This window comes from Passer domesticus, chromosome 17, assembly GCF_036417665.1.
Source record: "Passer domesticus isolate bPasDom1 chromosome 17, bPasDom1.hap1, whole genome shotgun sequence".
Taxonomy (NCBI): Eukaryota; Metazoa; Chordata; class Aves; order Passeriformes; family Passeridae; genus Passer; species Passer domesticus.
This window is the reverse complement of record NC_087490.1, coordinates 2,934,800-2,961,709: the sequence shown is the minus strand read 5'-3', so window position 1 is coordinate 2,961,709 and position 26,910 is coordinate 2,934,800. Positions and strand designations below refer to the sequence as shown.

At 39.8% G+C, this 26,910-nt stretch overlaps 2 protein-coding genes and 1 long non-coding RNA gene across 9 annotated transcripts in view; 1 reads left to right on the top strand and 2 right to left on the bottom strand.

Annotated features, from left to right (window-relative positions):
- The window catches only part of RSPH14 (radial spoke head 14 homolog), a 73,234-nt gene that overhangs the window by 7,499 nt on the left and 38,825 nt on the right, over positions 1 to 26,910 (bottom strand). The window contains exon 6 of one of the 6 annotated variants that reach the window (XM_064392576.1): positions 21,375 to 22,031. The exons of the other annotated variants lie outside the window; for them this stretch is intronic. Coding sequence (XP_064248646.1) covers positions 21,731 to 22,031 — 301 coding nt within the window. The 3' untranslated portion in view covers positions 21,375 to 21,730. Of the gene's footprint in view, positions 1 to 21,374; positions 22,032 to 26,910 lie in introns of those variants that run through there. 6 annotated transcript variants of the gene reach the window in all.
- On the bottom strand, positions 7,146 to 9,478 carry LOC135282623 (uncharacterized). The gene is made up of 3 exons (XR_010348695.1): positions 9,402 to 9,478; positions 8,119 to 8,322; positions 7,146 to 7,565 (listed from the first exon to the last, which is right to left on the bottom strand). It is a non-coding gene; the product is annotated as an uncharacterized LOC135282623 (long non-coding RNA).
- GNAZ (G protein subunit alpha z) overlaps positions 9,836 to 26,910 on the top strand; it is a 49,773-nt gene continuing 32,698 nt past the window's right edge. The window contains exon 1 of one of the 2 annotated variants that reach the window (XM_064392568.1): positions 9,836 to 10,206. The gene's annotated coding sequence lies outside the window, so the exon portion shown is untranslated. Of the gene's footprint in view, positions 10,207 to 13,070; positions 13,202 to 26,910 lie in introns of those variants that run through there. The other variant, XM_064392569.1, reaches the window with a different exon arrangement.

Below are 26,910 nucleotides of genomic sequence, written 5' to 3'. Positions count from 1 at the left end.
ACAGGTTGAAAGGTCTAGGGAGGGAAAAGGGAGGAGGCAAAATCAGTGGCAAGCTGTTTGGGAGTCACTTGTGAATGAGAGAGGTCTCAGATCCTTGGATCTTAGTTGGTGAGCAATAGGAAGGGAAGGTAAGCTGGGGTTTTGAGTAGTCCTGTACTGAAAAATACAGTGGCATCCTCAGGATATCAACTTTTTCAATAAAATACTGTCCTTTCAAAGGGGTTTGTCTATTGCTGAGAGTGTTCTAGATACCCTGGGCCCAGTGAAGTAGTTGGGAAAAATGTTTTCAAAATGCAAATAGTTGCATTTGCAGCTGCATAGTTAACGTCATTATTGATCTGTTTTTCTGAGAACTTGTAATCTTCCCCTGGGCTGCTTTTTATCTGAGCACTCATCTCTTCCTTCTCATAACTGTCTGGCCACTCTCATCCTCCCTTTCCTGATTTTTTTTCAAATAGGCCCAAAGAGGAGTTGCCATTTATTCTGTTCTCTCAGTATGGCTGCAGGGCATGTAAACAAGTTAAATTTAGTAGAAGATGAAGGAGTTATTTACAGTGCATAAGAACGGTGTTTTGTTTTGGTTTTCAATTACATAAATCAAATCACATTGCAAATCCTTTTCCTTAAAAATGCTGGTTTTCAACTCAAAATGGTCTGGTCTGAAGCATGTGCCTCATGCATGGCCACAAAGTGATGATTGGTGTAATAGAACACAGGAAAATAATATGGAAACACAGATTCCTGGAATATGAATCTTTGTTGGCACCTTGGATGTGTCTCTGCAATGCTCACACAAGTGTTTGAGATTCCCAGTAAAGGCATTTGTGCTCAGGAAAGGGCACACAGGAACAGCAGAGCCATGGGAAGGGAATCTGCTGCCTGGCATCACAGGCAGCTGGCACAGCCCTGGGGGAGCTCCCTGACTGAGGAGCCAAGTGATCCTGACTGGACTCCCAGAGCAGCAGCTCTCTTGCTTGCCCTGCAAGAGTTTATCAGCATTTCAGAGGGAAGAAAGGGTTTATTGCCCTTGTGAGTGCCACCATACAGCATAGACACTGGCTAACAGTGCTGGGTGATGCTTCCTTGGTGCCAAGAGTGACACTTTGAGTGACAAGATCAGCACAGGGGATGCTGCCCTTGCACACCTTCCTTAACGACTCCTTGCTCACTACTGTTTAAATGGGAAAAATATAATTTATTCTGGGAAGATCTCTGAGTCACTTGTCACAAGAGCACAGTGTATGAACCTTGTAGTAGCTTATTCAATGTTAAGATTCAGCATTTTGATTCTCAGTGCTTCCAGCATTATGGCTGTGTCAGGGAGCAGATTGAATATCATACTGAAAATACTACAAAACCGGGCTGAACTTTCTGGGAGTTTGGAGCAGGAGGCAGACCACATTCAATGAACTACAGCTCACCTGCCTAGAACCCATCAGCTTCATCAAGACTCCCACCTGAAGAGGATAATTCCCTTGACCTCTTTGAAAATCAGAATATTTTACTCTCCTTTGCAAGAATAGCTGTCTCTCCATGACAATTTAACAGGAACAAACAGCAGTGTCCCAAAGGATGGCTGTGCCTAGAGACAGAGGCTGTCTCTTATCTGAAAGGACTGAGGGGTGGGAAGTCCCTGTTTACATGAACTGAAGAGCTACTGGGATATTAAGAGAACTGAGGAAAACAGTGCAGAGGTTGGATCAGACTAGAAATAGTAAACAATTCTGTACCAAACCATTTCAAATGGAAGCACTGGCTGGAGGCATTTATCTCCTGAGAGCCCTAGGGATTCACCAGGTACAAAATCACAACCTCAACAGTAGTGTCTGCCAGATTTTCATTAAAAATACAAGAGCTTTATAAAACTTTATAAGCTTTATGAAAGTATTATGTGATCTGCTTTTGAAACCACTGAGAATTTTTCCAATACTCAAGATTTTGGGATGCTGTCTGAATAAAAGATATGAGAGAAATTAAGGTTATAATAATATTAAAAAGTCAGCAGTACCCTGCAGGAGCACATAATGTGGCTGCCTCTGGGGATGATTTAAAAACCCAAAATGTTTCCAGCATTAACAAGGAACAAGAAAGATTGGTCTGATAAACAAGAGGTTCCTAAGCCTCAGTAAAGAATGAAAGAGATTCCTGCATATCTTGTTTTTGTTTTTAGAAACTTTGAGTGCGTGCAATTGTAATATCAAAGCACCACTGAAAAAAATTAGCATAGAAACTACATCTGATATATCTGCATTCTCTGGTATAATTTAGAAATCCAAGAAACAGGTTACTTACAAAAAAAAGTCATTTTCATAGTCATTAAGACTGCCTGTGACCACCTGCTTGAAAGGAGTGGGTTTAAGTATTTAAATAATTCATGGCAAATGAAAAGAGGACTAGTATCTAAATAATTTAAAAAATTTAGTCTACAGAATGTATTCCATCATATCTCTAAAAACTCTGAGAATGAATTAGATAGAATAGACTTGTGATTCACATAGGAATTATCCAAAATGAGAAATAAACCCTGGGTTCTGTTTTTGTACAAGGACTATCTACAGTCCAAGACCAATAACTGACCAAGACAAGTCCCCTCATTCTGACTGAGGGGATCACACAAATTGGGAAATTGTTTGGATTTTTTTCTCTGACAAAACATCTTTATCATTAAAAAAAAAAAAATCAAAGAAAAAATTCGTAAAAATTCACCCAGAGGGTTGGAGGTTTTTTCCTTGCTCTTTTAGATGAAGAAGGAAATGTCACCCTGAAATTTATTAATTTCCTCTACAGGGAAGTCTTTGCCAAAACACATGGAGGAAGGAAAACAATCTGACATGTGCACTACTCGTGCCAAAGTCCTCAGATCAATAACTGTAGAGAAAATTAAAGCCTTAAGTTAACTACTCCCAAAAAGCTGAGCCTCAGCCACTGCAGCTATCCCATTTCAGATTTCCAAGTCAGAATCTGTCCTTGTTTTCTGCTGGTCAGTGATGGACACTGTAGTTCTAAGATGAGACTAAGAGGGAGCAAGAGCAGAGCAGCCTTTAACCATAAGAGCCTCTTGAATTTCAGCTTCCCCAAGTCCCCATGGGACACACAGCATTCCCAGAAGGCAGTGGATTTACTGTGCCTGACAGAAAACATTCTGGACTGGCACATTCACAAACACTGACTTCAATCTTGGATTTTATACTTTATACCAAGCACGAACATCAAGTGTTTGCAGTCCCTGTAGCAAGTTTCAGTCACAGAAAAATTGATGCTGTGAGGTGAACATGACATTATCAGTTTGACAAACATTCATATGGTTATTACTTCCATTGTGGCAATTTTTAGAGATTTCTGTGGAGAAAGGTCTGCCTTGTCACAGAGGTTTGTAAAGATGTGTGAGAGCTCATTTCCTCCAGAGATTGTCTGGCTGGCTGGGGTGGAAGGAGTGGCAGGGGAGGAGGGAGGCAAACATTTGTTCCAGGCAAGTCAGTTGAACAGCTGAGAAACCATTCAGAGCCATTTTACACAAATAATAAGAGTTTAAAGCTTTTAAATTAAACTGTCTTACAAGCCCCTAATGTGAGAGCAATGAACAATTGCAAGTTTTCAGAATTTCTGCTGAGAAAATAGGTTGAAAGAAAAATAAATCTTTCCTCTTTGGGGGCAGAGGGCCGAATAATTAAAGCAGAATGAATGAAATTCAAGAAACAGTTTTCTCAGCTATCTTAAATTTCTGTACCTGGAAGTTATACCTGTGCAACTGGAATTCTGCATTGCAAAATGGAATTACACAGCCAAGTGACCATTAGAACATCTTGGTTATCTTTAAGGTTCACTTTCTGTAACAAATTAATTAACCCCACACATGCTCAGGCATCAAAGAACATTTTTTTTCCAGTTTTGTTCCTTAGGAGAAATATGTCATTAAGATGGTGAAAGTATTCTCTGAACTTCCATAGTAAAATTAAATGGCAATCCATCAGAAACAGAGGTATATGAATGAGAAGGTTTCCTATAGAGATTTGATTATACTACTGTCAAACATTAAAAATGAGAGGCTTAAAGCAACCAAATATCTAGAATTAATTATGTGTCAGATTCTGAAGAATTTTGTCCTGAAAATTAATATAAACTTGCTTTGAAGATATGAATCACTGCACAGACTGAAAACTGAACAGACTGAAAAACTGCAAATAGTGGTAGAAGAAAACAGGAAGAAATTAATGGGAACATGAATTCAGTCTCATTGTGTAAGAACTTCTTTTTTGCATTTTCTCCATTGTTAGAAGGGTGGGAGATTTGTTTTATGTTATATATGTTATATATGTTGTATATGTTATATATGTTATATATATTGTATATGTTATATATGCTATATGATGTTCTATATGTTATATGCTATGTTATTTTTAAAATGACCTGATAGAAATTTCAAAGAAGAAGGAACTGGAGAAATTGTAGTGCTGACAAATCCACTGCTTCTGTTTGCTGGTCAGGCCTGCTGGCAAAGCTGCAATAAGACAATTTTATCCCACAGTTCACACTGCTTCCACTGATGCCAAGAGGAGCACAACTGACTGGTGAGAACTGATAAAACCTCCTGAAAAGAAGAATACACTACTACAGGTGGGTGAAATCCTTTTCTGCTTCAGATGCTCTGGCTTGGAAATTTTGTTTGAAATGAGAGCAGAAGAAACACATCTTGATTGGAAGCACAGGCCCAGATGGCTGCACGACATGAGTGGAGCTGGGTGGAAGAGCAGATTGAGCCTCCCCTCTCCACTCAGACCTGCTTCTTGCAGGTCTTTTTTTTTAACATGGGAAGCCATGTTCTTAAGGAAAACTGCTTTCTGTACTCAATGAAAATTGTATTCTGTTCAGACTGAGGCTCTACAATAGTGCTTTCCAGTGTCTTTTAGCCTACATTTTATTTCAAGCAGTGATAAACTCAAAAACCCTAATTGAATACAAGCCTGCCAAGGTGTGGGCTGCTTTGAGGATGATTTGTTTTTTAAAGTACCTCCCCAGTAAATGTTTGGCACAACAGCAAAATGAAGCTGTTACTTAACCTGAATTAAAATATTAGGTCTAGCTTCTGTAAACATGCCAGATTAAGCACAGGCACTTCAACAGTACTACTTATGTGCTTATCTATTAGAACATTATATACAGAGGATTCAAAGCACTGTAAAACAGAAACAGAGAACACACTTCGTGTCTGCTTTGTACTTTCTATAAGTGGGCTGGTAGATAGATGGGAAGCTCTCAGAGTTTATGTAGGTGCAAAACCACCCGTGGGCCTGACGTTAAGTGGACAATTGTCCAAAATCCAATTACTCAGTCCTGACTGCAATATTACAAATTTTTTAAGAACTGGACTGGCATTTGAAGCCCCCATAGTAAAGCTACCTGGATGTTCCCAGCTCTTCTTCCGTAGCTTCCCAGAATTACTTTTGTGTCCTCAAAAAAATTTGTCCCACTTTTTATTTTTTTAATTACCAAATATTTTCTGTTAATCAAACACAAGGAGGTTATAGAACAGATAAATAACTGTGCCTTATGAAATTGTAGTTATATCTTGTGGTTCTTACATGAAGTGCTTAAAGGACACAAGAAAATGTGAAGTCCAATGACAACATTTTTTCGAAGTATCTATTAAATGATATATAATCTTTCTGAGGGCCCAGTTTGGTACTTCTTCATCTGGTAAGAACATAAGTGGAAAAACTAAATATATTTGAAATCAATAGATTCCTTTTTGTTATTACAAAAAATTTTAAAAGCCCACTACATGCCTACTGATGTCCTCAAGTGGGAGAGACCTACTTTCAAGCCACTCTTCAGTGAATATTTAATCATTCTTGTGAGGTGGAAAACCCCAACCAGGAAGACTGCAGGAGGGAAGAGGGTGCCCTAAGAATAACCAACAACCTGTTGCTCAGACCACTTTAACAGAGGATCTGAAGCTGATACAATTTGTTTAAAAAACTTTGGTTTCAAAAAATTCCTGACACTCTTTAATTGCATCTCCTGGTGTAATTCCAAAATATTTCTGTATTTTTATATCAAGTGATTTTTTTTCTGTTCAACCTTCATGGATCCTTTGTTGCGTACTTAGTGAGCCCCAGTTTCAGTTAACATTTGAAGGGTTTTGTTTTGGTTTTCTCCCTATTCCTTTGCCCTTAATAGTGAAAAATGAACAAAAAATACTTTCATTCACCCTTTTAAAAAAAATAACATAATAATGCAGTCTTGAAGGATGGGCTCTTCACAAAGAACTAAGTTCCTTTATCTGGTTCCACAGTATCACTGTAGCTTTCTTCCCATGGGGGCTCTGAAGGAACAGGAGTGCATGGATCCATCCCAAAGCTTAGGATAACCAAGGACTGCTGTGGAAAGTTTCCTGCACAGGAAAGCCAAGATATCTTCAGGGCTCTGGGAGAGCAGCTCTCCTCCAGCTGCTGGATTTGATGTTTGTTTTTCTCAACTTGGCTTCAGTAGCAACTGCTGATGCAGCAGCTGAAACAATGAGCTGCACACACAGTAGGTACATAATAGAACTGTGAGGGGAGGGATGTAAAGCACTCAACATTTGTAGGGTTTGGTTGTTGTTTTCTTTTTAAAGAAGATCTTTTTTTAGTTGATAGTGATATTAGATGTAATGCATTGTCTGGGTTCACATTCCCAAATGTCTCTCATGATTTGCTCTCATAGAAAGAGTAAACTGCTGATATTAAGCAAAACCCTCAGCTACCTGAAGGGTGAGAGAAGATAAAAGGGTGAAATCCTGGTAGAAAGTGAATTTTCATCTTAAATGATGAAGCCAAATGAGGTCAGGCTGATACCACCTGATAGAAGGTGCATTCATGATTTTTCCCCCACCATCTCACAGTCACTGATACAAAGCAACAATATATCAGATAGATATAAATATCAGATCCCAATCATCTGTACATGATGCTATTTTAAACTCTTCCACGTGAGAAAAATGGTTAAAAATAAAGATGCAGCCCTTTTATTCTCCTTTAAATGTTCTGTTCAGTTCCTCATGCTGAGAGAATCACAGACCTGTCTATAAATATCTAACCCAGATCTACAATTGCTTGTTAAAAAGAGAGTGTTTGGTAGAAGACTGAATGAAATACAAAACGTCTTTTATTATATTTTTATTATAGACCAGATGTGGCCTCTCAATTTACCCTCTATCATTTGGAGATGTACATTCACCAAGAACATTGCATGTGTGCACATAAATATTTTCATGTTGTCATGGTATAATAAAGAGTAATTGATTAGAAAAATCCCTATGGGATTTTCCACTTAAGAGCACATTTTTGTTTTAGCACTATTGTCTTCAAAATAAACATGTATGAAAGCATCTATTTTGATTGATCCAGCAGAAAGCACAGTAAACAGGCAAGGCTTTGGCTTTTGGTTAATGAATAGCACTGGCAAGTGGAGTGAAACTCGTGCAGCCAGCGAGCCCAGGAGGTTGTGTCTCGGATACGGCACCTCTGCAGTCCAGCTGCTCCCTCCAAACTCAAGCCTGCTCTGCTGGGGCAAAAACGGTGACCTCACTGACATAGGAGAGGAAATGGAAATCCAGTCAGGCTGCACAGGTCCCTAAAATTGCTCTTTATATTTCCCACAAACTATAACTTTATAACTATAATATATTACTATATAACTATATAACTATTATAACTGTAACTTTATAACTTTCTATAGTTATTTCTGTGCGTTCAGTCTATCTGTTTACAGAGCACAACATTCAGAGTCCTGGGCTAAGGACCTGGATTTCTGTGCTGTTTGACTTTGGCATTTAATCACCTGTCCAGGCTATTTGGAGACTTATTTCTCTTTAAATTCCTGTGGGAGCTTAGCTACATGTAATGCAATCAATACATGCTGAAAGGCCCTAATTGAGGATTTCTGGATGCAGGACAAGGTAACACTGAAGAAAACTTAGACATATCTGCTGAGGCATTTTTTGGACAAGTTGGTTTTTAACTCTGCTATTAATCAACAGCAAGCTCCCATATGGTAGCACTGAAATAACAGCCCCATAACTTCTCAGACCCGTCCCATTACTCAGGTACTGCATGTTTGTAATTCCTTCACTGCCAGCACCTGATCTATGCTCTGGTGCCTCCGTCAGAGCTGGAGGAAAGCAGGTGTTCTGTTGTAGCAATGGAAAGTGCCTGAAGCTGCTCTCTCTGTAGACAGCATGCAAACGATGATCGTCCTAGCCAGGATGATGGTGGCTGGTGCTTCGTTTCTGCCACGGTTGGTTAGTGTGTGGAAGATGCCTTTTCTCACATATCAAGTACTATGCTAAAGATACATGTAATGTGACAGTTTCTATAGTAACTACTTGTTCTTTATGGAATTGCAGATTAAACCTGTACACCTTGTTATTGTTCTTTTATCCCATTATCTAGACTACTCAGTTACCACAGATACTTTTTTTTATTCTATTCCCTTGCCAACATAACTGTATCAGGGATTTATGCACTTGCAAGTAAAGAGTATATACTAAAACCAAAACACTTAAAAGTTTTAAATTGACCACTATCTGATCTTATAAATGCACTGAGATGTTTGGGCATGTATATTGAAAGCTAAAATTTCAAAACGAGACTGTAGAAATATTTTTATTAAAGCAGGCCAAAATTATTATTTGAATATTATTTGTTTTTCTGGGAGAACAATGCAAGTTATGTATATGACATTTATTTTCTAACAAATTTTACTAGAAAAAATTTGCCAGTCTAGATGTACTGGCAAACTTCTAATGTGAACGACATCTAAGATTCCTTATTATAGGAAAATTTTCTCAATATGTTATACTGATTTTTACACGACATTATTTCATTATTATGATTCGTCAATGCTACAGCTCTGCTGATAATATCAGTACTGGAAGTGATATCATTTACAGGAATCAGATGCTTTCTGCTTTGTATTATGTTAGCCTTATTGTGGGAAAAAATGCCTGCATCCCGTCTGTGTGTGAGAGTCTCTGTTGCTATCTCCAGCAGAAGTGTATCAGTTACAAATCAAGCTTATAAAATTAGCAGTGTAGGGAGAAATCAGCTACTTGATCAGGGCTGCAGATTCAACAATGCAACTAGTACTGTAGCCAAAAGGAAAAAGACACTAGGAAAAATGTAAAATATGAATTGGGTAAAATCCATTAATGAGATAAAAGAAAATTATACTCATGGTTAATTAAAAAAAAAAAACAAAAAAAACTGTAGTAAATTACAAATACACAAATGCAAAAGGCAGAACTGGAAAATCAGAAAAAAAAAATCCGCCCAGTACTGAGAGCAGCTGAGTGATGGCAGAAGCGGAAAGCAAACAGTAGATAAATTCCGCGTAACTGAAGAAACTGTTTTTCCTCCCTCTACCCTTGACCGTATCCTTCCAACATGTATGTGGCTGGTTCTCCCTAACACACGCAGTGTGACATGAGCCCTGGAAGCGCTGCCGCTGCCAGGGCCGGGCACTGCGGCGAGCGCGGCCCCGCGGAGCGGCCCCGGGCGCGGATGCGGCTGTGGCGGTGCGGAGGCAGAGCCCGCGGCACGTCCGTACCGCGCATTATGTAACGCGCGGCTGCAGCCGGCGTGCGAGCCGGGAGAGCGGCACAAGCCCCTCGCCGACACCCAGCTCCTTGCGCGCCCCGGCGGGGCGGGGGCCGCGGGGGCTGCGGGCCCGGCCGCCCCCCGGGCGGGAGCCGGAGCGGAGCCGGAGCCGGAGCGGAGCCGGAGCCGGAGCGGAGCCGGAGCCGGAGCCGGAGCGGAGCCGCCCGCCGGCCGCCCCGCCCGCGGTACCCCCGCCGTTGGCGTGGAAACGGGCTGGCGGCTCCGGCTCCTCCTCCAGCGCCAGCCCCGCGCTCCCCCTGCCCGGCTCCCCGGCGAGAGCGCGGAGCACCTCCCTGTCTCCCGCGGGGGGCCGCCGGACAAGTGCTCCCACGGCCGCCTTTAGAACTGCCCGGCTTTTTACGGTTGTGTTTTCCAGGGAGAAGATGGGAAAGGGCAGGTTCCTGCTCCTGCTGGGGCTGCGGGGCTAGTCCCTGCAGTCGTGGTGTGTCTGCTCGGCAAATCACAGATGCTGATGTGAAAAAGGGCCAAAGCAGAGGAGAGGCGTCAGTGGATGCGAGCGTTTGTACTGATGGATTGAGGAGGTGGAGGCTGCCTGCCTGGTGCTGGAGAGGTGAGTGCAATATTCCGCATTTCCTTCTCTCTTAAATCAGTTCAGTGATGGACATTTCCAAAATTAAAAAAGCACTTCTATAGCAAGAAGGAAAAGATGTCATTTTGAAACAATAAGCTATGCTTCTGCTGGATAAAAAAATATGAGTGTCACTGTGAGGTAGGAACATTTCGCTGTGTGTAGACAAAAAATAGTAAGGGGAGGCAGGCTGCTGATACAGTGAAAATGACCTTCTCAAGGGATACCGGCCTTCTATTAGCTACTGCTTCAGCTTGGGCCCTTCTTCTAAAAATTAAGTGGTCTCCCTTTCCCAGCCTGAATCGTAACCCATTAATTGCCAATACCTGAGCCTTAATAAGATCTGTTGCGTTCCCTTAATGATTCAGAAAGATAATCCATAGATTCTGCCTGTTGGGAGAAGAACCTCCACGCTATGTGGCACCTCCTCCCAGGGAAATGCAGCCTGGATAACATTCTATCGGAAAAGACTCCTGCTGCCAAATTTCTGTAATAAGTGCTCCTGGTAGCAGTCTCGTGTGCTCACTGGAAGGATGTGTGGCTCTGCAGAGCCTGGGTGCCTTCCCTCTCCGTGTGTGCCCATGCATGTGAAGGAATGAGGAGGGTTCGTATTAATCTGCACCTGTGGACGGCTCCCATCTGCACTTGTGAACCACAAGTTTTTTGGTATCTTTGCATTTGCATTTTGGGAGAGTGCTTCATACACAAAACCCCCAAGCCTTCAATGTTAGCTGAGAGAGCTGCAGACAAATAGATGTCAGCTTAATTTCTGCTCATAGAACTGATCTGATCTGCTTTTGGCTGTTTCACTGTAGAAGCCATAAACCGTTTAACATGTGTTCTTGCAGTATTTATTCTGCAAGACACTGACCTATCTCAACATTTTCCTGGGAACATTTGAGAAAAAAATCACTAGATTTCCCTCCAGCATTTCTTTATGTTTGTTTATATCCATTTTCTGATAGCCTCACACCTACAAATTGATTTTTATTTGGGCTCAGTATTTCGCGCCATTGTGGGTCACACCCTTCGGGTGGCCATCAACATTTCATCTCTAAAGGTTACTACAGCAGGTCAGGTGCTCTGAATACCTACTTGTGGATCACAAAGAGGCAAAAAATGAGTGTATATTTTGGACTTAAGGGAAATTTTGTCTGAGTTTATGGATATAGACGATGGAAGTCCGAGCTGGTGCCTTAGGTGCTGTTATAGGCAGAAATCCTCACTTTTCTTCAACAGGCACAGATTTGACAGCTGAGCAGACACAGCTCTGCAGAACAGAGAGTGTTTTGCCATTAACTTGGCTGTCTCCATCAAATCATTTGTTTGGAAGCTATCATGCAAAAAGCACAGATCCCTGCCCTTGGATTAAGGACATTATCAGAGGAGAGGCCTATGTGTATAGAAGGATGAAGATCCAGTCTTCAAGAAGCCAGTGACAGGTGTAATCAAAATAAAATCTCTTAGCTATAAGGCATTTTTAGGAGAAAAGCTCATGCTATCTTTTGTTATCAAAACACTGATTGCATTTTCAGAGAAGAAACCCCTTCTGTGTACACATGTATAAGGAAGAAAAGCTGATTAATTCTGTGCAAGGCTTGGAAATTTCACTCTGACAATGGACCTTACAGAGAGGAATAAACTCTGTGTGCTACATAAAGAATGCTACACCTCTGGCTGAGATTATGTGCTTGTCAGGCCACTGGTGAGAAGAGTTGAAGTCTTCTGCAAGTACTACCTTGAATTTTGTAAACCTCCAGAACAGTTTCATGTTTCAGTTGCAGACCTTGGTTTTGAATTTAGTGTTGATAATCTAAAAATAACAGCCAGGTAGCTCTGAAGGACTGAAGTGAAAGTGTTCTGGTTGTCTCAGTTCTGACTATGCACTGATGGAACAAGGTATATTAAATTTTAAGAAGTGTAGATAGAAACAGAAATGTGTCCCTTCTTAAGGAATCTACCTGCTAAGCAGTGGGGAAGGGGATAAGGATAACAGAAAATTCAGTAGGTAATAAAACCTCAAATCCTTAAATGGTGAAGTCAGCTCTTCCTCTCCAGCTTAAGGAGATAAGGATTTTGACAGCAGCCTTGCTTGATACACAGAGGTGAGGCAATATAAAGGAATGATGCCTTTTTCTCTCTCCCCCTCCATGAATTAAAGAAAAATACTTTTAATTCCTTTGGATTAAATCACAGTAATTCCACTTATTTCAGAAGAGATTCTTCAGATTTATGTAACTGAAAATGAGAATTGAATCTGACTGTTTCTGCTAAAGTTTTGGTCCTGCTTTCACAGGAGTCACTGGAAGTTTTGTCATTTATTTCAGTTGGAGAGAGCCCAGCACACAGAGTTTCACTGATCAGGTTCTCCCTTGCCTTTAGGAACAACAATGTTGAACAATTTTGTAGTTGGCTTCAGGGAGGTCACAGGCTCAATGACAAATTCAGTAAACTAATTCATAAATTATCAGTTATTTGAATCATGCTGTTTTAGAAAATGGGAGTGTTATTCCCATGTTCAGGTTGACAGTACCCACCCTCAGCAGTAATAGTTTCTACACAAGCAATCAACTATTTTCTTTTTCTTAAGAGAAAACTTATTCAAAGGCCCTTAAAACTCATAATCTTGGCCTATGTGCATAAAATCATATTTATACTTAGAGAGAATTGTCCTATTTTTATTTAAAAAGAAGGCTAAATTTTGTTCTTTGTAATCTCCAAAGTATCCAGAATTAATCCACATCCATTACTAGTTACAACAGATTCCCTTCAATTACTTGAGAGGATAATATGACTTATATTTTATATGTTATATTCAAAGTTCACATTTTTATTAAACTTTCCAGAATTCAAGAGTGGTGATTAGGAAGTCCAAATTTCAACTATTATATTGATGAAAGAATAATCCCAAGAAACATTATACTGTTCCAAAGCAACCAAAATTGATCCTCTTTGCAAAGTTCCCTGGCAATTTAAGGTATGTGGAATAGACAAGATGACAGAGAAGGGCTAAATACAGTTTGATTTATTCTGTTATTGAATCAGTTGATACATATTAACAATTTAAGTTGTTTTAGCTTTCAGGTGGAATCAAGGACAGAATTTAACCCTTGACATGAAGGCTACAGAGAAAATACTCTTCTCTGAATTGTTGCTTTTCCTTAACACTGAAGGGCACTGGTGGAGTTGGGTGGAAGGAGCAGATTGGTGATGGGGCCATCTCTTCCATCCCACCCAGACTTCAAACACTGGTTACTACTAAATGCATTTAAACTCACAACTACCAAAACACATGGCAAAAATTCGGAAGACAACAGCTCTGTACATTGGGGCTTTTTGTTGTTTTTTTTTTTTACTTCTTCAGCTCAGAGCATTTTCTCTGGTTTAGCAGAAGCTCTACTCTCCTCAGAATCCCATTTTATTATTTAGTATTGAACACCCAGTGAATCATTAGGGAACATGGTTTTACCCAACAAATCCTATTTGCCTTTTGTTTTCTCTTTAAGCCCCTTATACCAGAGAGTTGTTTCTTCTCTGGATTCCTAAGCCATCACATCAAAAAGACAAATGTGATAACACTTCCACATGATTCTACATTGCAGAAATAACCTGTTGGATTACCACTCAACACCTTGGCCAACAGAAAAACTTAAATAGGCAAATCCAAAAATTCTAAGTATTTGTTTTGCTCACACACATCAAAAATAATGACCAAAAAGTAAATAATAATTTCATAACCAACTACAATTGGTTAATCTGTTATTTTTACAGTGGATTTACTAAATAGTAATTGCCTGGATTTGGCAGTTGGAAGGAATTATTCTCATCACTTTCAGATGTCCAGAACATGGACATGTACATACAGAACAGTTGTTAAGACTTCCCTTTTAGCTGGTGGAAGAAAAAGAGATTTCTCCATTGGAGCTACCCAGACTAGTTTCTGACTGCCACGTTAGCGTGAGATTGAGCTGACCTCTGGAAATGACAGCTCCTCTCCACTGCCTCTGAGGGAAGCACTGAGTGAGTAGCTCTGAGATAGCCACCTACATGCAGATGCTAAATCTGCACAGATGAATCCCACTCTTACTGTCTATAATGTAATGTTTAACCAAGATTTACTAGTTAATTATGAAGATATTTTCATGGTGCACCATAAATATTTGTAAGTCATAATGCAGTTGCTATTCCCTACCTACCTGCCCTGTTTCCTTGATGGTGACTGGGCTGGCATTGGCTTCCCCCTCAGAGTGTCTCAACAAGGGTTTGGTCACGGTGCTGGAAAGGCTTCACTGGAACAGCACCAGTAATCCAAATCTTTTATCAGTTTTCCTGGTGATCCAGGCAGTATTCTAGCACACATTCCCAGTGTGTTTCTACTGACTTTCTGTGCCTGCTGTCTATATTTTCAAACCTTGCCCAGACAATGTGGAATAAGCACCTTTATCTTCATAAACTGCACGAATGCAAATACAATTAGGCAGCATAGCAAGTGTTGATGTACAAATACAGTTGACACAGTTGTGTTGTGGAAGGAAACAACGCAGTGGAGCTGAATTGATTACAATTCAGTGTCATGGCACAGTAACAAAAGCCCAGCTGGGTGTTTAGCTCTGAGAGGGCTTGCTGTTCAGAGGGGGCATGCACCTGGTTATTATATTCCTTCCTTTAAAGGAGAAAAGTGTGTATGATTCAAAAGGATACTTACCTACCAGCTAAGGGAACATCTTTCTGAAGATAATACAATTTGAGCTATTAGGTTGGATTTTTCAAGTACAGAGTTTTGTCTCTGGATATTACCAGCTCAAGTAATATAATACAAATACTGGAATGTGTTAACAAAATATGAGTTCTTTTGGATGTATAATATCTGTTTATACATATATATGCATTAGAATATATTTTTTTGTTTGGATGTCTTATGAGGAAAGAAAGACTAGGATACTGGCTATTGCCCCTCTCTAGTGTTTATGTTAAAGGAGAGGATTCAAATCAATACTACAGGAAATATTTTTTATATCATTCAAAGCACTCAATTAAGTAAATTAATGCATATAATGCTAACCAAATCCATTACAAACTACAATTTTCCAGAATTAACACCATTGCACAGGAGCATCTCTTGGTACTGCCAGCAAGTTGATTGTTGCAACAGGCCTTGGCAAGAAGATTTTCTCTCAAGATGCCTTTCTGTGCCTGACCTTTTAAATTGGCAGAGTTCAGGGTACCACAGCAGAAGCCATTTTGTGACAGGAAGATATTCATATATTCTTACCATTACTAAGAATCTATTGAGCTTCCATGTTATATTGCTCAGTAATGGTAGAACCTCACCTTAATCAGTCATTTCAGAGACATGTTTTTAATCTCTTTTTCAATTCATCTATGTCCATGAACAGATAAACTCACCTTAATTTGTAATTCAGTGACATTTATGTAGGTATTTAAAATTCTAAGGCTAGCCTACTCCAAATTTGAACAATTGTTCTATTATCATATTGTTTCTGTTCCCTGACTAGATGTGCAATAAGTCCTCTGATTATGTTTCATGCTGTGAATGTTCCCGAAAGCAAATCTGAACTTTGCCTCATAGCTGTGATTACACAGGTGTGTCAAGTTTGCTTTTTGCATGTATGCTCACAAAAAGCAACAGAATACTGGAGACTGTATGTAATTTTTTTAAGTTACAGGAACAAATTTTTGGCTAATAGGTTCAAGGAATCAACAACTGTTTTAAATGTGGCAAGACTTGTGGCTGATGTGTAGTTCAGTATTATATCAGCACAATATTATTTGCTCTCACAGGTCAAGTAAATATACAATGGTCTAAACAAATTAAAGTATCAGGTAGCATCAGGAAGAGGTAGGAACCAGTGACTTTTAATGCTGTAGACTACAATTCTCCCTTTTTCTAGAGAGGCCTCATTGTACCCTGCAGTCCTGAATGGTGCAAATTCTATATAAGAGAAGTTAAAACATCTATAAAGTAATAACAGTAATAACCTACCATATAGACAAAGAACTGAATTATTGGATCTCTTACAGTCCTGTTCTCTGTCAGCACACGCGGGTCATAAACTAAAATTAAATGTTTACAGAGCATATTACTCTGGTCTGTGACAAGAAAACCTCTCTCTTTGCTGTATCCATGGCATAGCAATTCTACCCTTTTCCCACTTCTGCAGTCAAGGAAACCAAGAACAGCCACTGGTATTGTGGGCTCTTGGGATCATACCTGGAAATTGTTCTAATCACACTGCAGCTTAGGCAGCCCCAGCCTGGCTTTGCAATAAAGGCTGGATCACAAAAATGCCTTTCTCCCTCAGATTAAGACTAGAAGTGTTTGAGTTTCTCTGTATTTTTGATTACTTTATGTTGCTTTTCTAGTTGTGTCTTCTGATACTGGAAAGCAGTGAACCACAGGTAGAAAATACTGGAATATTCCAATTCAGAAATCATTTAGGCAGAATAGATCTGGAAGAAATGGATGATGCCCATTATAATAAGAGTGTGCTTTGAAGGGGAGATGGGGCACCCAGGCATATGGAACTCTGGGACTACCTTTAAATATTGTAGACTTAATTGCCAAGTGATGGGAGAACTTCTCAGTGAGCAGCACAATTACAGTCTCCAGGTATTTCCATTCAGTATCTTCTTCGTGGTGGTGGATACCTCCAATGCCAGGAGCCTGTAACTCATCAAAGCTTATCTATACAACTGTAGCTTTGCATTTTGGATGCATTATGTTTTCATGATTAACCTGTCAAGAATTATTCACAGACCTCATTGAAAGTTTACATAAACAAGTCAATTCAAGAAAATAGTAAAGTGTTTGTTTTAAAGGAGACCAGATGGAATGCTGTCAATCTATGCAGCACTGTTCTTACTCAGCTGTGAGATTTGGTGCAAATGGAATTTCTGAGACATGGCATTTATGATCTGTCTTTATCTGGGTTGCAAAGACTTTTAGTTGATGGAGGTATGTTAACAGTACATCAATCTCATTGTTTACTTGGTGTCTGCATCTTATTATCAGAATCATCAATTATAGATTCCATAATTTTTAGAGATGTAATTTAAAAGGATATGTGTTTTCAGAGTTAGCTAGTCACAAAATACATAGAAAATACTATTTTTCACTACAGTTTCTTAAGCTTCTATTGGAATGGTCAGAGGCAAGTGGTGATCAACAGAAGACAAGAAATAGAAGGTCAAGATTAAAAGATTTCAGAAAATAATACAGGTGTACAAGAGGTCAAGGACTTGACTCTTCCTTTTAACTTTTGCAAAATCCTTTAGAAGTGTTACCCTTACCAACGAGCTCTCTCTCCAGCAATCAACACAGAAAATGGGAAGGGACAGTTAAAATTATTTTTGTGTAGAGTGGACATGAGAATCTGAAATACAAACCAAAATTGTACCTCATTCTTATGAACTGAAAAAAAAAAGCTCTCAGAATAGCCAAGGAGACACAAACAGTGCCATGATGACAATGTACTGACTTGTTCAGTGCCACTCCTGTGTCTCTAACAGAGCAAAACTACTTACAGCTTTTTGTGGAGCTTTCCCTGTTTCCCTGAGCCTTCAGCAGCAAAGAGGTGACACAAACTGGGGTTTATTTCTCCTGAGCTATTTGGCACAAAATATTCTTTGGGATGAGGAGACTGCCAGTAGGTGTGTGTCAGTGGCACTGCATCCTAATGGGACTGCTGCCAGCTGGAAGAGATTGAAACCAAACTGGAATTGCTGTAAGATGGGTTTGGGCTGAAAGCTAAGGCAGCTGTGAGCTCTGTAGCTGCTGCCTGCCTTTGTGCCTTTGGCAGAGGTGGGGTGACACCTTATCAGGCATCTTCCTTGAGAAGTAACAAATTTTATGTGCCTTGTTTTCTGGAATGCCTGTAGCTTTTTTTCGGGTAGATTATGGCTTGTTCTCTTACTACTAAGAATGCATCCTGAGGGGGAATTTTTCAGTCTTGCTACAACAGAGATGTAAAAGTTGTTTGAAAGTCAGATATGGCTTTACAAGGCAGTAGCCCTTTTCATAGTTAAAATACTCATTCCAAAACCTCAATTTAAAAGTCTTGAGGTATGCTGTAAATGAAGCAAAACATAACAAAAGCTGCGCTCTTAGGTGCAATTATCCTGGTAGTTATCAATCAAGGAACAGTGTGATGCCTAACCAGTGATGCCTGAGATCACTGAAAATGCAGACCCCACACCTCACCCCAGTCAGCCAAGTAATCTGAGTGCCCTCAGAGGTGTTCTTGTAGTCCTTTAATGAAGTTTTCAAGAAGAATTATTGTTCTGCTGTGCATTGTGGATATTTCCCTCCCATCCTCTCCCCTTGGTAAATCTGCTTTGTGAGTCTAAGGTGGATTTGGAATCCCTACAGCTGCAATAGCTTTTGCACTGCTTTGACCCAGTATGGCTTGCTGAGAAATTCATGTCCAGCCCCTCTGCTGCAGGCTGGGTGTGCTGTGGGTAACCCCCACCAGATGCATTACTTCATGTCCCAGATCTGTGCCTGTTTCACAGAGCTGCTTCTACAACGATATCAACACTAGATTTTTAGTGAGCAAAAAGAAATAAAATGGTGAGTCATCAGCTTTTTTCCTGCATATCTCATCTGTGTGAAATGCAGAATGCTAACTAGAAGAGTTAGGCATCAGCGATAAAATTCCAGCTTTATGTGCCATCTTAATAGTAGGCTAGAGTGTCACCAGAAGTATTTTTTTCCTGGTAATATGAGAAATGAATAACTAAGGATCCACTGCTGAATAATGAATAAACTAAAGGCTCGATTAGCACCTTTCAGCTTTCAGATAATTTTAGCGCTGCAGCTGCTTGAGTCAAGAAGAGATGTCACTGAGAGTAAAAGGAACAGAAAAGCAGCTACCTGGGATGCTGCTGTTGAAGTGTGCTGTGAGGGTGGTGGTGTACATGTGGCTGGTCAGCAAGGCTCCCCCATAAGCTGATAGAAGAGCCTCATGGGGACAAAAACTGCAAAATTAGGGAGTTTTACTATTAACAGTAATAGTAGATCATGTGTGTAGTCTCACTAAATCAACCCATCAGTTCTCAAAATACTATTCAAGAGCCTGCTTCAGACAAAAGGAATGGAATTACCAGATTTCTCACAAAATGGTGAGCTGACCTCTATGTACCTTAAAGAGGAGGAGACAAGTCCAGTTAGGGTGTGATACAAAAGGGAAACTTTTCTGACCTCAGCAAAGGAGAACTTGTACAACAGGAGAGACGTGGATTCTTTAGAGACAGAATTGAAAGACTAACAGATAAGTAAAAATATAGACATATTGGCTGCTTGACTAGGAAGTTTGCAGGACTACAGAGAATAAAAAAACATGGGGGAAGATATCTGAATTAGGAGAATGCCCTTACAGGCAACACAACTTGAACAGGAGCTATGATTACCCTCCTCCCCCTCTCTCTCCACACACACATATACACAGAAAAGTACAGGTAGTGTTAATAGAACACCAAAAAATCATCAGTATGTGCAACAAAATTGGAAGCTACACCTGCTAATATTACTAGTAGTGGTACAGTTACCAATGAAAAATAAAACATCAAGAAAAAATACTGGATTTTGGTCTATCTCTAATAACAAAAATAAATCCATCTATCATTCATATGTTTCAGGTTTGGGGAAAAAATAACAATTTATGCTTGCTTGAGGCTGAAAAATAACAACTTTTCCCAGCTAAATCTAAATCATGGTACTTCTATGTTAAAGTAAATACCCAGATTAAAAATCTACACAAGCTTCCTCAAAAGATGGACTTACACTTAGCAGCTTATTTTGTTACTTATCCATTTAAAAAGTAATTGATATTAATCAATATACAATACCTAAAGTTTTGTATTTGTTTTATAGACAAAAAAATCTATTCTTGGAATGATATGAAAGCCATCCACAATTTTGACAGAATCAGTAAAGCCCTATGAATACGTGAAGCCATCCAACCAAGTCTTGTCATAGCATGACTCAAAATGGATGTGGTCAAATCTGGCCTCTGCTCTTCTAAGATTGATGAAATTAGGAACAAACATAGTGAATACCTGCAGAAGCCAGGCTGGGAACATGTGCACAGAGCAAGAAATTCATGTTGAAACACAATGATACTGATCATGCTTCAGCATTTCCTAGAAATACAGTCATGCTGAGATCATACAAAAGCAGGGAGCTGAAAATTAAACTATTTTCGTATCTATTTTTACAGAAGTTCTCACCGTAGATATTCCGATATATGAAGAGTATGAATCATGCACTGAATACTAAATTTTCATCAGGAAAACAGTCTCTATTGCTGGCACTTTGCAGTGTTGTTAAATACATTGTTTTTATTTTCATCCCGTTCAAAGCCAAATACAGGCTCATTTCAAAACCTACTGAAGTCAACAAAACCATTACTTTTTATGGTAAGCGGATCACAGCCCCAGCACTTCACAGGGTTTGGAATGTTTTTACTCTTATTTTCTCTTAATAAATACTGTCACTGTGTCTGATGAGGAAGAACTATGAATACCCTCACCCCAAAATGTCACTTATCATAGGGTGCCATTTCACCATAATTACTTAAGTTCCTCTAGCTCATTTTACGTTCTCATTTAGTGCCACATAGAAATACTTTTTATCTCTGTAGAAAAAGCAAGGTTCAATGAGAGGAAAAACCTAACATTATCTAAGGAGCTTAAACTCTTCAGAGCACAAGTGGTGGAAAACACACTGAGACTATTGCTAGAGATGTTTGCACTGCTACTTTAGCTTCACTTTTTGGATAAATCAAGCCTTCATCTTCAAATCTGCAACTTGCATCTCTACCCATAACCAACTTGCATATTAAAAGACTTTTAAAAAGGTCTGATGAAAGGAATTTAATGACCAGTGACCTCTAATATTCATTGTATGTTCAACATAAGCTGCTTATAAGCAGTTGTGAGTTAGGAGCCAGCAGGGAGTGACTGGGATCCCTGTGCTGTGTGCTGGTGGGTGTGCAACTGCAGCAACTGCAGCTGGGGTGTGAGCAGGGTGTGATCACCCTCCAGAGGGAGAGAATTGAAAGGGGAGACTGAAGAGAAATCCTCATGGCTGCTAAACCTCAAAAAGATGTTAGGTCCTTTCTGGCAGCAGCAATTAGTCGGTGGTGGGGTTTTGTGTTGGTGTTTTGTTTTGGTTTTGTTCAGGGGGAGGTGTCAGTGAAGGAAAAATGGGAGCTAAAGAAATTGATGCATCAGATACCAAGGTCTTTTTGCTTTACTGTGAGTGAAAAAGAGCTTAGTTTCTATAGGTCTTTACAAAACTTTATCTAGATGGCCAAATGATGGCTTGGCTTGGCTTTTGAAACCAGGAGCTTATTGGCCATTGTACAATGTTGTACTTAAATGTTTCTGGTTGCAGAGTTATTTTCTGCAAAGTAAAGTATTTGGATTTGGCACAAAGCAATTTCATATCAAAACCAGAACATGGGTAACTTCCTTCATATTCATCTTATAAAAAAAAGTCCTTTGAATTAGAGAGTGACTCCAACAACAGCTCAGCTGTCTGAGATGTACCTGCTGAAGCTCTTGCAGGCAGCAGGAGTGTACGACTGTCAAAGCTTCTGAATTTCAAAAGAGAAGCAGAATGAGACCAGGCGTAGGCTGCAGCTGTAATCTGTGCTTGGTAGCATCCAAGTCCTCTCCCATGAGTCACACTGCTGAGAACATCGTGGATTCTCTTTAGCCTCTTGGGATTTATTTTTTTGGCCCTGGACTGCAGTCTAATACTTCTTCCACTTCTCATCTCCCTTCTGCAGATAAAATAAGGTTTAATTTGAGTTGTTAAGAAGAAACCTTGAAAATCCACAGTTCTGATGTAGATACCTTCTGACACAGTTCATATGGTTAATTTTATGTGTGGCCTAGGGCTGGAAAATACTCTCTACCCTACCTACCCAATTAATCCCTGATGATAGCCCTGCCTTTTTTGCTGATATTGACACTCTCTTCCTTTCTCTTATTATATTAGGAACAGCATTTTAATCCATGATTCTGTCTTGTGAGGTTAATAACCTGATAAAAGTGCTGAAGTTTTCTTGTTCTTCCCTAAATTCCCTTGTCCTTCCCATCATGAGATCTATTGGCTTTATTCTTCCTCTGTACTGTTTTCCTCTCTTCCATTTTGACCAGCTCTTTGAGGTTTTTTCTGCACCATGTTGCTCTTTCCTCTCATGCTTTCATTGAGCTGCTCCCTCTGAACTCCCTTACGATTCATGTGAATCTTCTATAATCCTTTTTTGACTTTTTCTCATGTTGGGAACTTACTGCTCCTGCATACTCATTCAACCTATGTCTGTTTTTCTGTTTTTTCATTCACCAAGGTTCTTTTGATTTGTTCTCTGTGAAACATTACTCATTCTCTGTTGCTTAGTTTCCAGCTTTAACTATCACATTGCCAGTCCTCCCATGCTTTCACCCAGCCTTTCAATGAATTCAGTGTTTATTATTTCTGCTGTAATGGTCCCTGTATTTTGCTCTTCTCCTTTCAAAACCTTTTGCTCTACCTCTCCCTGCAAGTCTATTCTTGACAACTTCCCAGTCCTGATCCACTCCCAACAATGCCCTTTCTCTAGCAAAACTGTTCTGATGGAAGTCTGATGATCTAGGCAATTTCTTCAACCATGAACACCCTGGATTTATTCTCTCCTTTTTTTCTCCTAGTGTAATTAAATTCCATATGTGCAGACCCATCTTTACAGATTTTGAGTCAGTCCTTTCCCTCTGTTATTTTTTTTTCCCTGTGTGCAGATTTTTGCTGATCTTATGCCAGTATGATATAGTAAGATGTGCCCATCTGCTCTTCTCGCCTCATCTTTCTTTCCTCTATTGCTATCTCTTCCTTCTTTTTTTAATGGATACAGGATTTCTTGCTTCCTGTGAATATACCATTCAATTTACCCTAGATATCTTTCCTAGCTTCTGTGACTTTATCCTCTCATTCCTTGCCTTAATCTTTGCCATTCCTCCAGTTCTTTCCCTTAAAACCAGCAGAACAGTTGCGGTGTATTTCTGTCTCCAAGATGCTTTCTTATGCATCATCACACATGAAACTCATCTGTTGTTTCCAGGATTCCCATTTGCTGGATTGCCATCTTCTCCTTGCCTCTTGCTTGGCCTTGAGCTTCAATCTTTGAATCTTCACTGGCTGATTTCTCTATTGCATTAAACAAACCTCCTGTCTTCAGGACACTGTTATCTGTACCCAGACTCTCATGTCCTCGCTGCAGAGATTCCCATAGCTCATGCCTGTCATTGGAACAGCTAAAGCAAGCATGGTTGTGCTTTATTATGTCACCTTAAGGCATGGGAAGAGAAATTTCCTTTTACAAGGCCATGCTGTTCTCCTGTTACAAATCCCTCTGAAAATTTCTCTTGCTAAAACTACCAAAATGCCCTTATCTTTTATAAGGCATTGTGTGCAATAAGGTTCTATAAGAGATAGGAAATTTGCCATTACATTAATGAAAAATCCTATGTTTACTAGTGCTTTTTTAAAAAAATGTAATAAAATAATCTCCTTAGCCCTGTAAGATTCATGAAACAGCAACCCTGTGATAGTGAGTCTTAGCTCTTGTATCACCCACATAAGGCTTATGGGTGCCACTAATGACAAAAGCCAAACAGCAACACTAATGAAGATATAACCTCTACTGCTGTCATCACCCGAGTGCTTACAAAACACTGAGTGCCTACTGCATTTTGTTTGCTGCTTTATTGCACACTTTTAAACAGGTCTGATGTTTGTATGTCCCTAAAGCAGATGCTGCGTGTGTTGTTTCTTCTCACCCTTGTCTAGCAGCCAGGATTTCCTGCACACCCACTGCTAGACCACTGTAATATCCTTGTTCTTGTGGTGCTTTTTGATGCCAGCCTAAAGGTCACCCCGAGCGTGGCTGCTGTGGCAGACTCTGCTTTAGTCAAACTGCTGAGAAGCAAAGAGACTCCCTGGCAGCCACTGCCCCTGCTCTGGGTTTTGGCCATGCAGCTCAGAACAGAACTGGGGTGTTCTGAGCTGCCTCTAGTCAAGAGCCAGTCAGTCTCATGTCTGGTTGTGCTGCTGCTTCTTCTCACTGTCTCACTGTAGTTCATGGATGTTGCTAAAACAAGTCATAATTTAAATAACTACTAAGTATTTTAGGTATTAATGCTTCACAGAATTTGTGTTTCCAAACTTCCTCTAGTAAGTGGGGTGTGCACAGTTAAAAGAAAAATAACCAATAGGTTTTTGTTGAATGCTTGGTTTATTAGAAATACTATGTTTTCACTATAAGTTCTTAGATTTCTCTAATTCTTGGATGAAGCCTGTATGCTAAATTTTGGCTGGGTGATATACTTAGCTGGTGGATATCCCTGACCAGCATAATTTGTATTGTGCTATGCTAAAGTTTGTTGGATATTTTCCAAACAATAGACAAATATATTTGAGCTAATGAATGTAATATCTCACTGCAGCAAATCTGTTCTATCCCATGTCAGGCACACTTGATTGTACACTGATAGGTCTATGCCCACACAGTAAGTAATTTTCTTTGGGTTCTCCATTATCTCCTTGTAAAACTTCCTTCTATCACAGAATGGTAGCCCTAGGTGGCAATTCTATTAGTTGAGCTCAGATTTTATGCCACAAATCTGAGTATTTCTATAAAATCACAGTGGGAATCAGCACATGAGAACCTGATGGACCCACCAATTGTTCTTCCTGCACGGGTGCTGAGAGCAGCTGGGGCTGGGAACAGGCAGTGCTGGTGGCACTGAGGAGCTCATGGTATGGCACCAGTTCTGATCAGTGCCCTTCTCATTCCCTGCCTTGGACTGAGTTCTGAATTAAATTTTTTTAATCATTGTCCTTTTGCCTTCTTTGACAACCTTTATTGTAAGAATCCCATCCTTACACAGCAGTTTCTGTTATTTGGTGTTGTTTACTGTAGCTGAGGTCCTGTGCCATGAATATCCATGTCTTGACTCACTTGGCTATTCCTCTCATTTTGGTATCTTTTGCACAGACATTAATAATTTCTTGGCTCTGTCTTGGGGAGTTGGTATAGAGGATAGGTCCTATTTCTCAAACAGAGATCAAGATGGATCAAGTAAAAATGATTATTTATTCAATATTTAAATAATTAGAGGCTGATTGTACTCGAAAACTCAGTGCATTTCTTTGTCACAAGCAGTATCTCAAATTGGGTATCTAAGAAATGAACAAGCAGAAATTATCTTTGAAAAGATGAGCTTAAGGGAGTTAATTGACATCACAAAGAACCCCCGTGACAAAGAGGGACAGAATTTGGTAGTGTCCAGTCAAACACTCAGCTAATTAAATAATGACACTTTTTCCTTCACTCATCTGACTAACAGAAACTGCTGAAAAAAATAAACCTCAGATACATCAGCTTTCTCTGCTTTTGTTCAACAACTACATCTGGCCCATCCTTTGTTTTGGGTGGGATTATAGTGCCTTAGTGTGTAATTGAAAGTTTTGTCATAACTTGAACATACTTCCTTGTCTTTCAGGTTTCCATGATTGAATAAATAGAATGTCAGTAATATCTGTGGTCGCAGTTTTAAAAAAAATTTCTTCTGCTATAAATGGACTGCAATCCCCATACATTAAACAGTAAATTATTTTCTGTGAAGTTATTTCAGCCTCATATTTCTACAGCATGCATGTCTGGGACTCTTTCCTGGATGCTTCCTAGATCCAAAAATCTGGACCAATTTTCCCATTTCTCGTGAGCCTCAGTTCCTTTGTTTTTCTCTCTCTCCCTCAAAAAAAAAGCTTGCTTAGTAGAACACTTGATTTCTTCCTCAGTAAATGCCTTGGGTATGTCCTGATATATCACACTCCCTTGTGTCTTCTTCTCTTTCATTAATAGTATAAAATGATTAAAAGTTAAAACATGCAGAAATAAGGTTTTGTTAAAGTACAGAAATTCTCAGTGGATGTGTATAATCATTAGAAACTGATTACAGTAGCTTGGCTTACACTTGTAGGTCTTATATGAGTTCTGTGCCACTTCTTGCTAGATTTGCTTGAGTTTGCTTTTGCACTGTGTGTGAGTGGGCTGGTGGTCATGAAGCTAAATTATCAGATCACTTGCATTTGAGGGATAATACAGATTTGTGCCTACATCTCCAGCTGAAATTCCTGCTGCCAGCAGCATGCTGTGTGCAGTCTCTGTGCTGTGACAGTCACAGCCACTGGTTTTGTTCTCAGCTTAGGAGTCACTGCCTTTCTGCAGGATCATGGGGGAAGCATCTTCCCAGGCAGCTTCTGTAACTCTGTGTTCCACGGTGACGTGTCAGTAGCTAATGAATCCAGAGACAATACTTGGATCTTTCCTTATGGAAGTATTTACAGTTGAATTGTGGTGGTGTGTCATTCTCCTTCCCTATGCCTCTTCTCCCTCTGCTGCCATAACTTGGGAACATGATGGAAAAGGGATAAGTGTTTATATTGCACATGGATCAGTTTGCACAAGCCAGCAGTGATGGGTAGGGGCAAAGAGCGAGCTTAGATATGAAACCAACAATAATCACTGGTTTTATTGGCTACAAATGGGTGGTCAGAACATGGCAGCACTAAACAGCTGCTCAGCTTAATGGGCTTCAACACTTTAACAGAGTAACCAG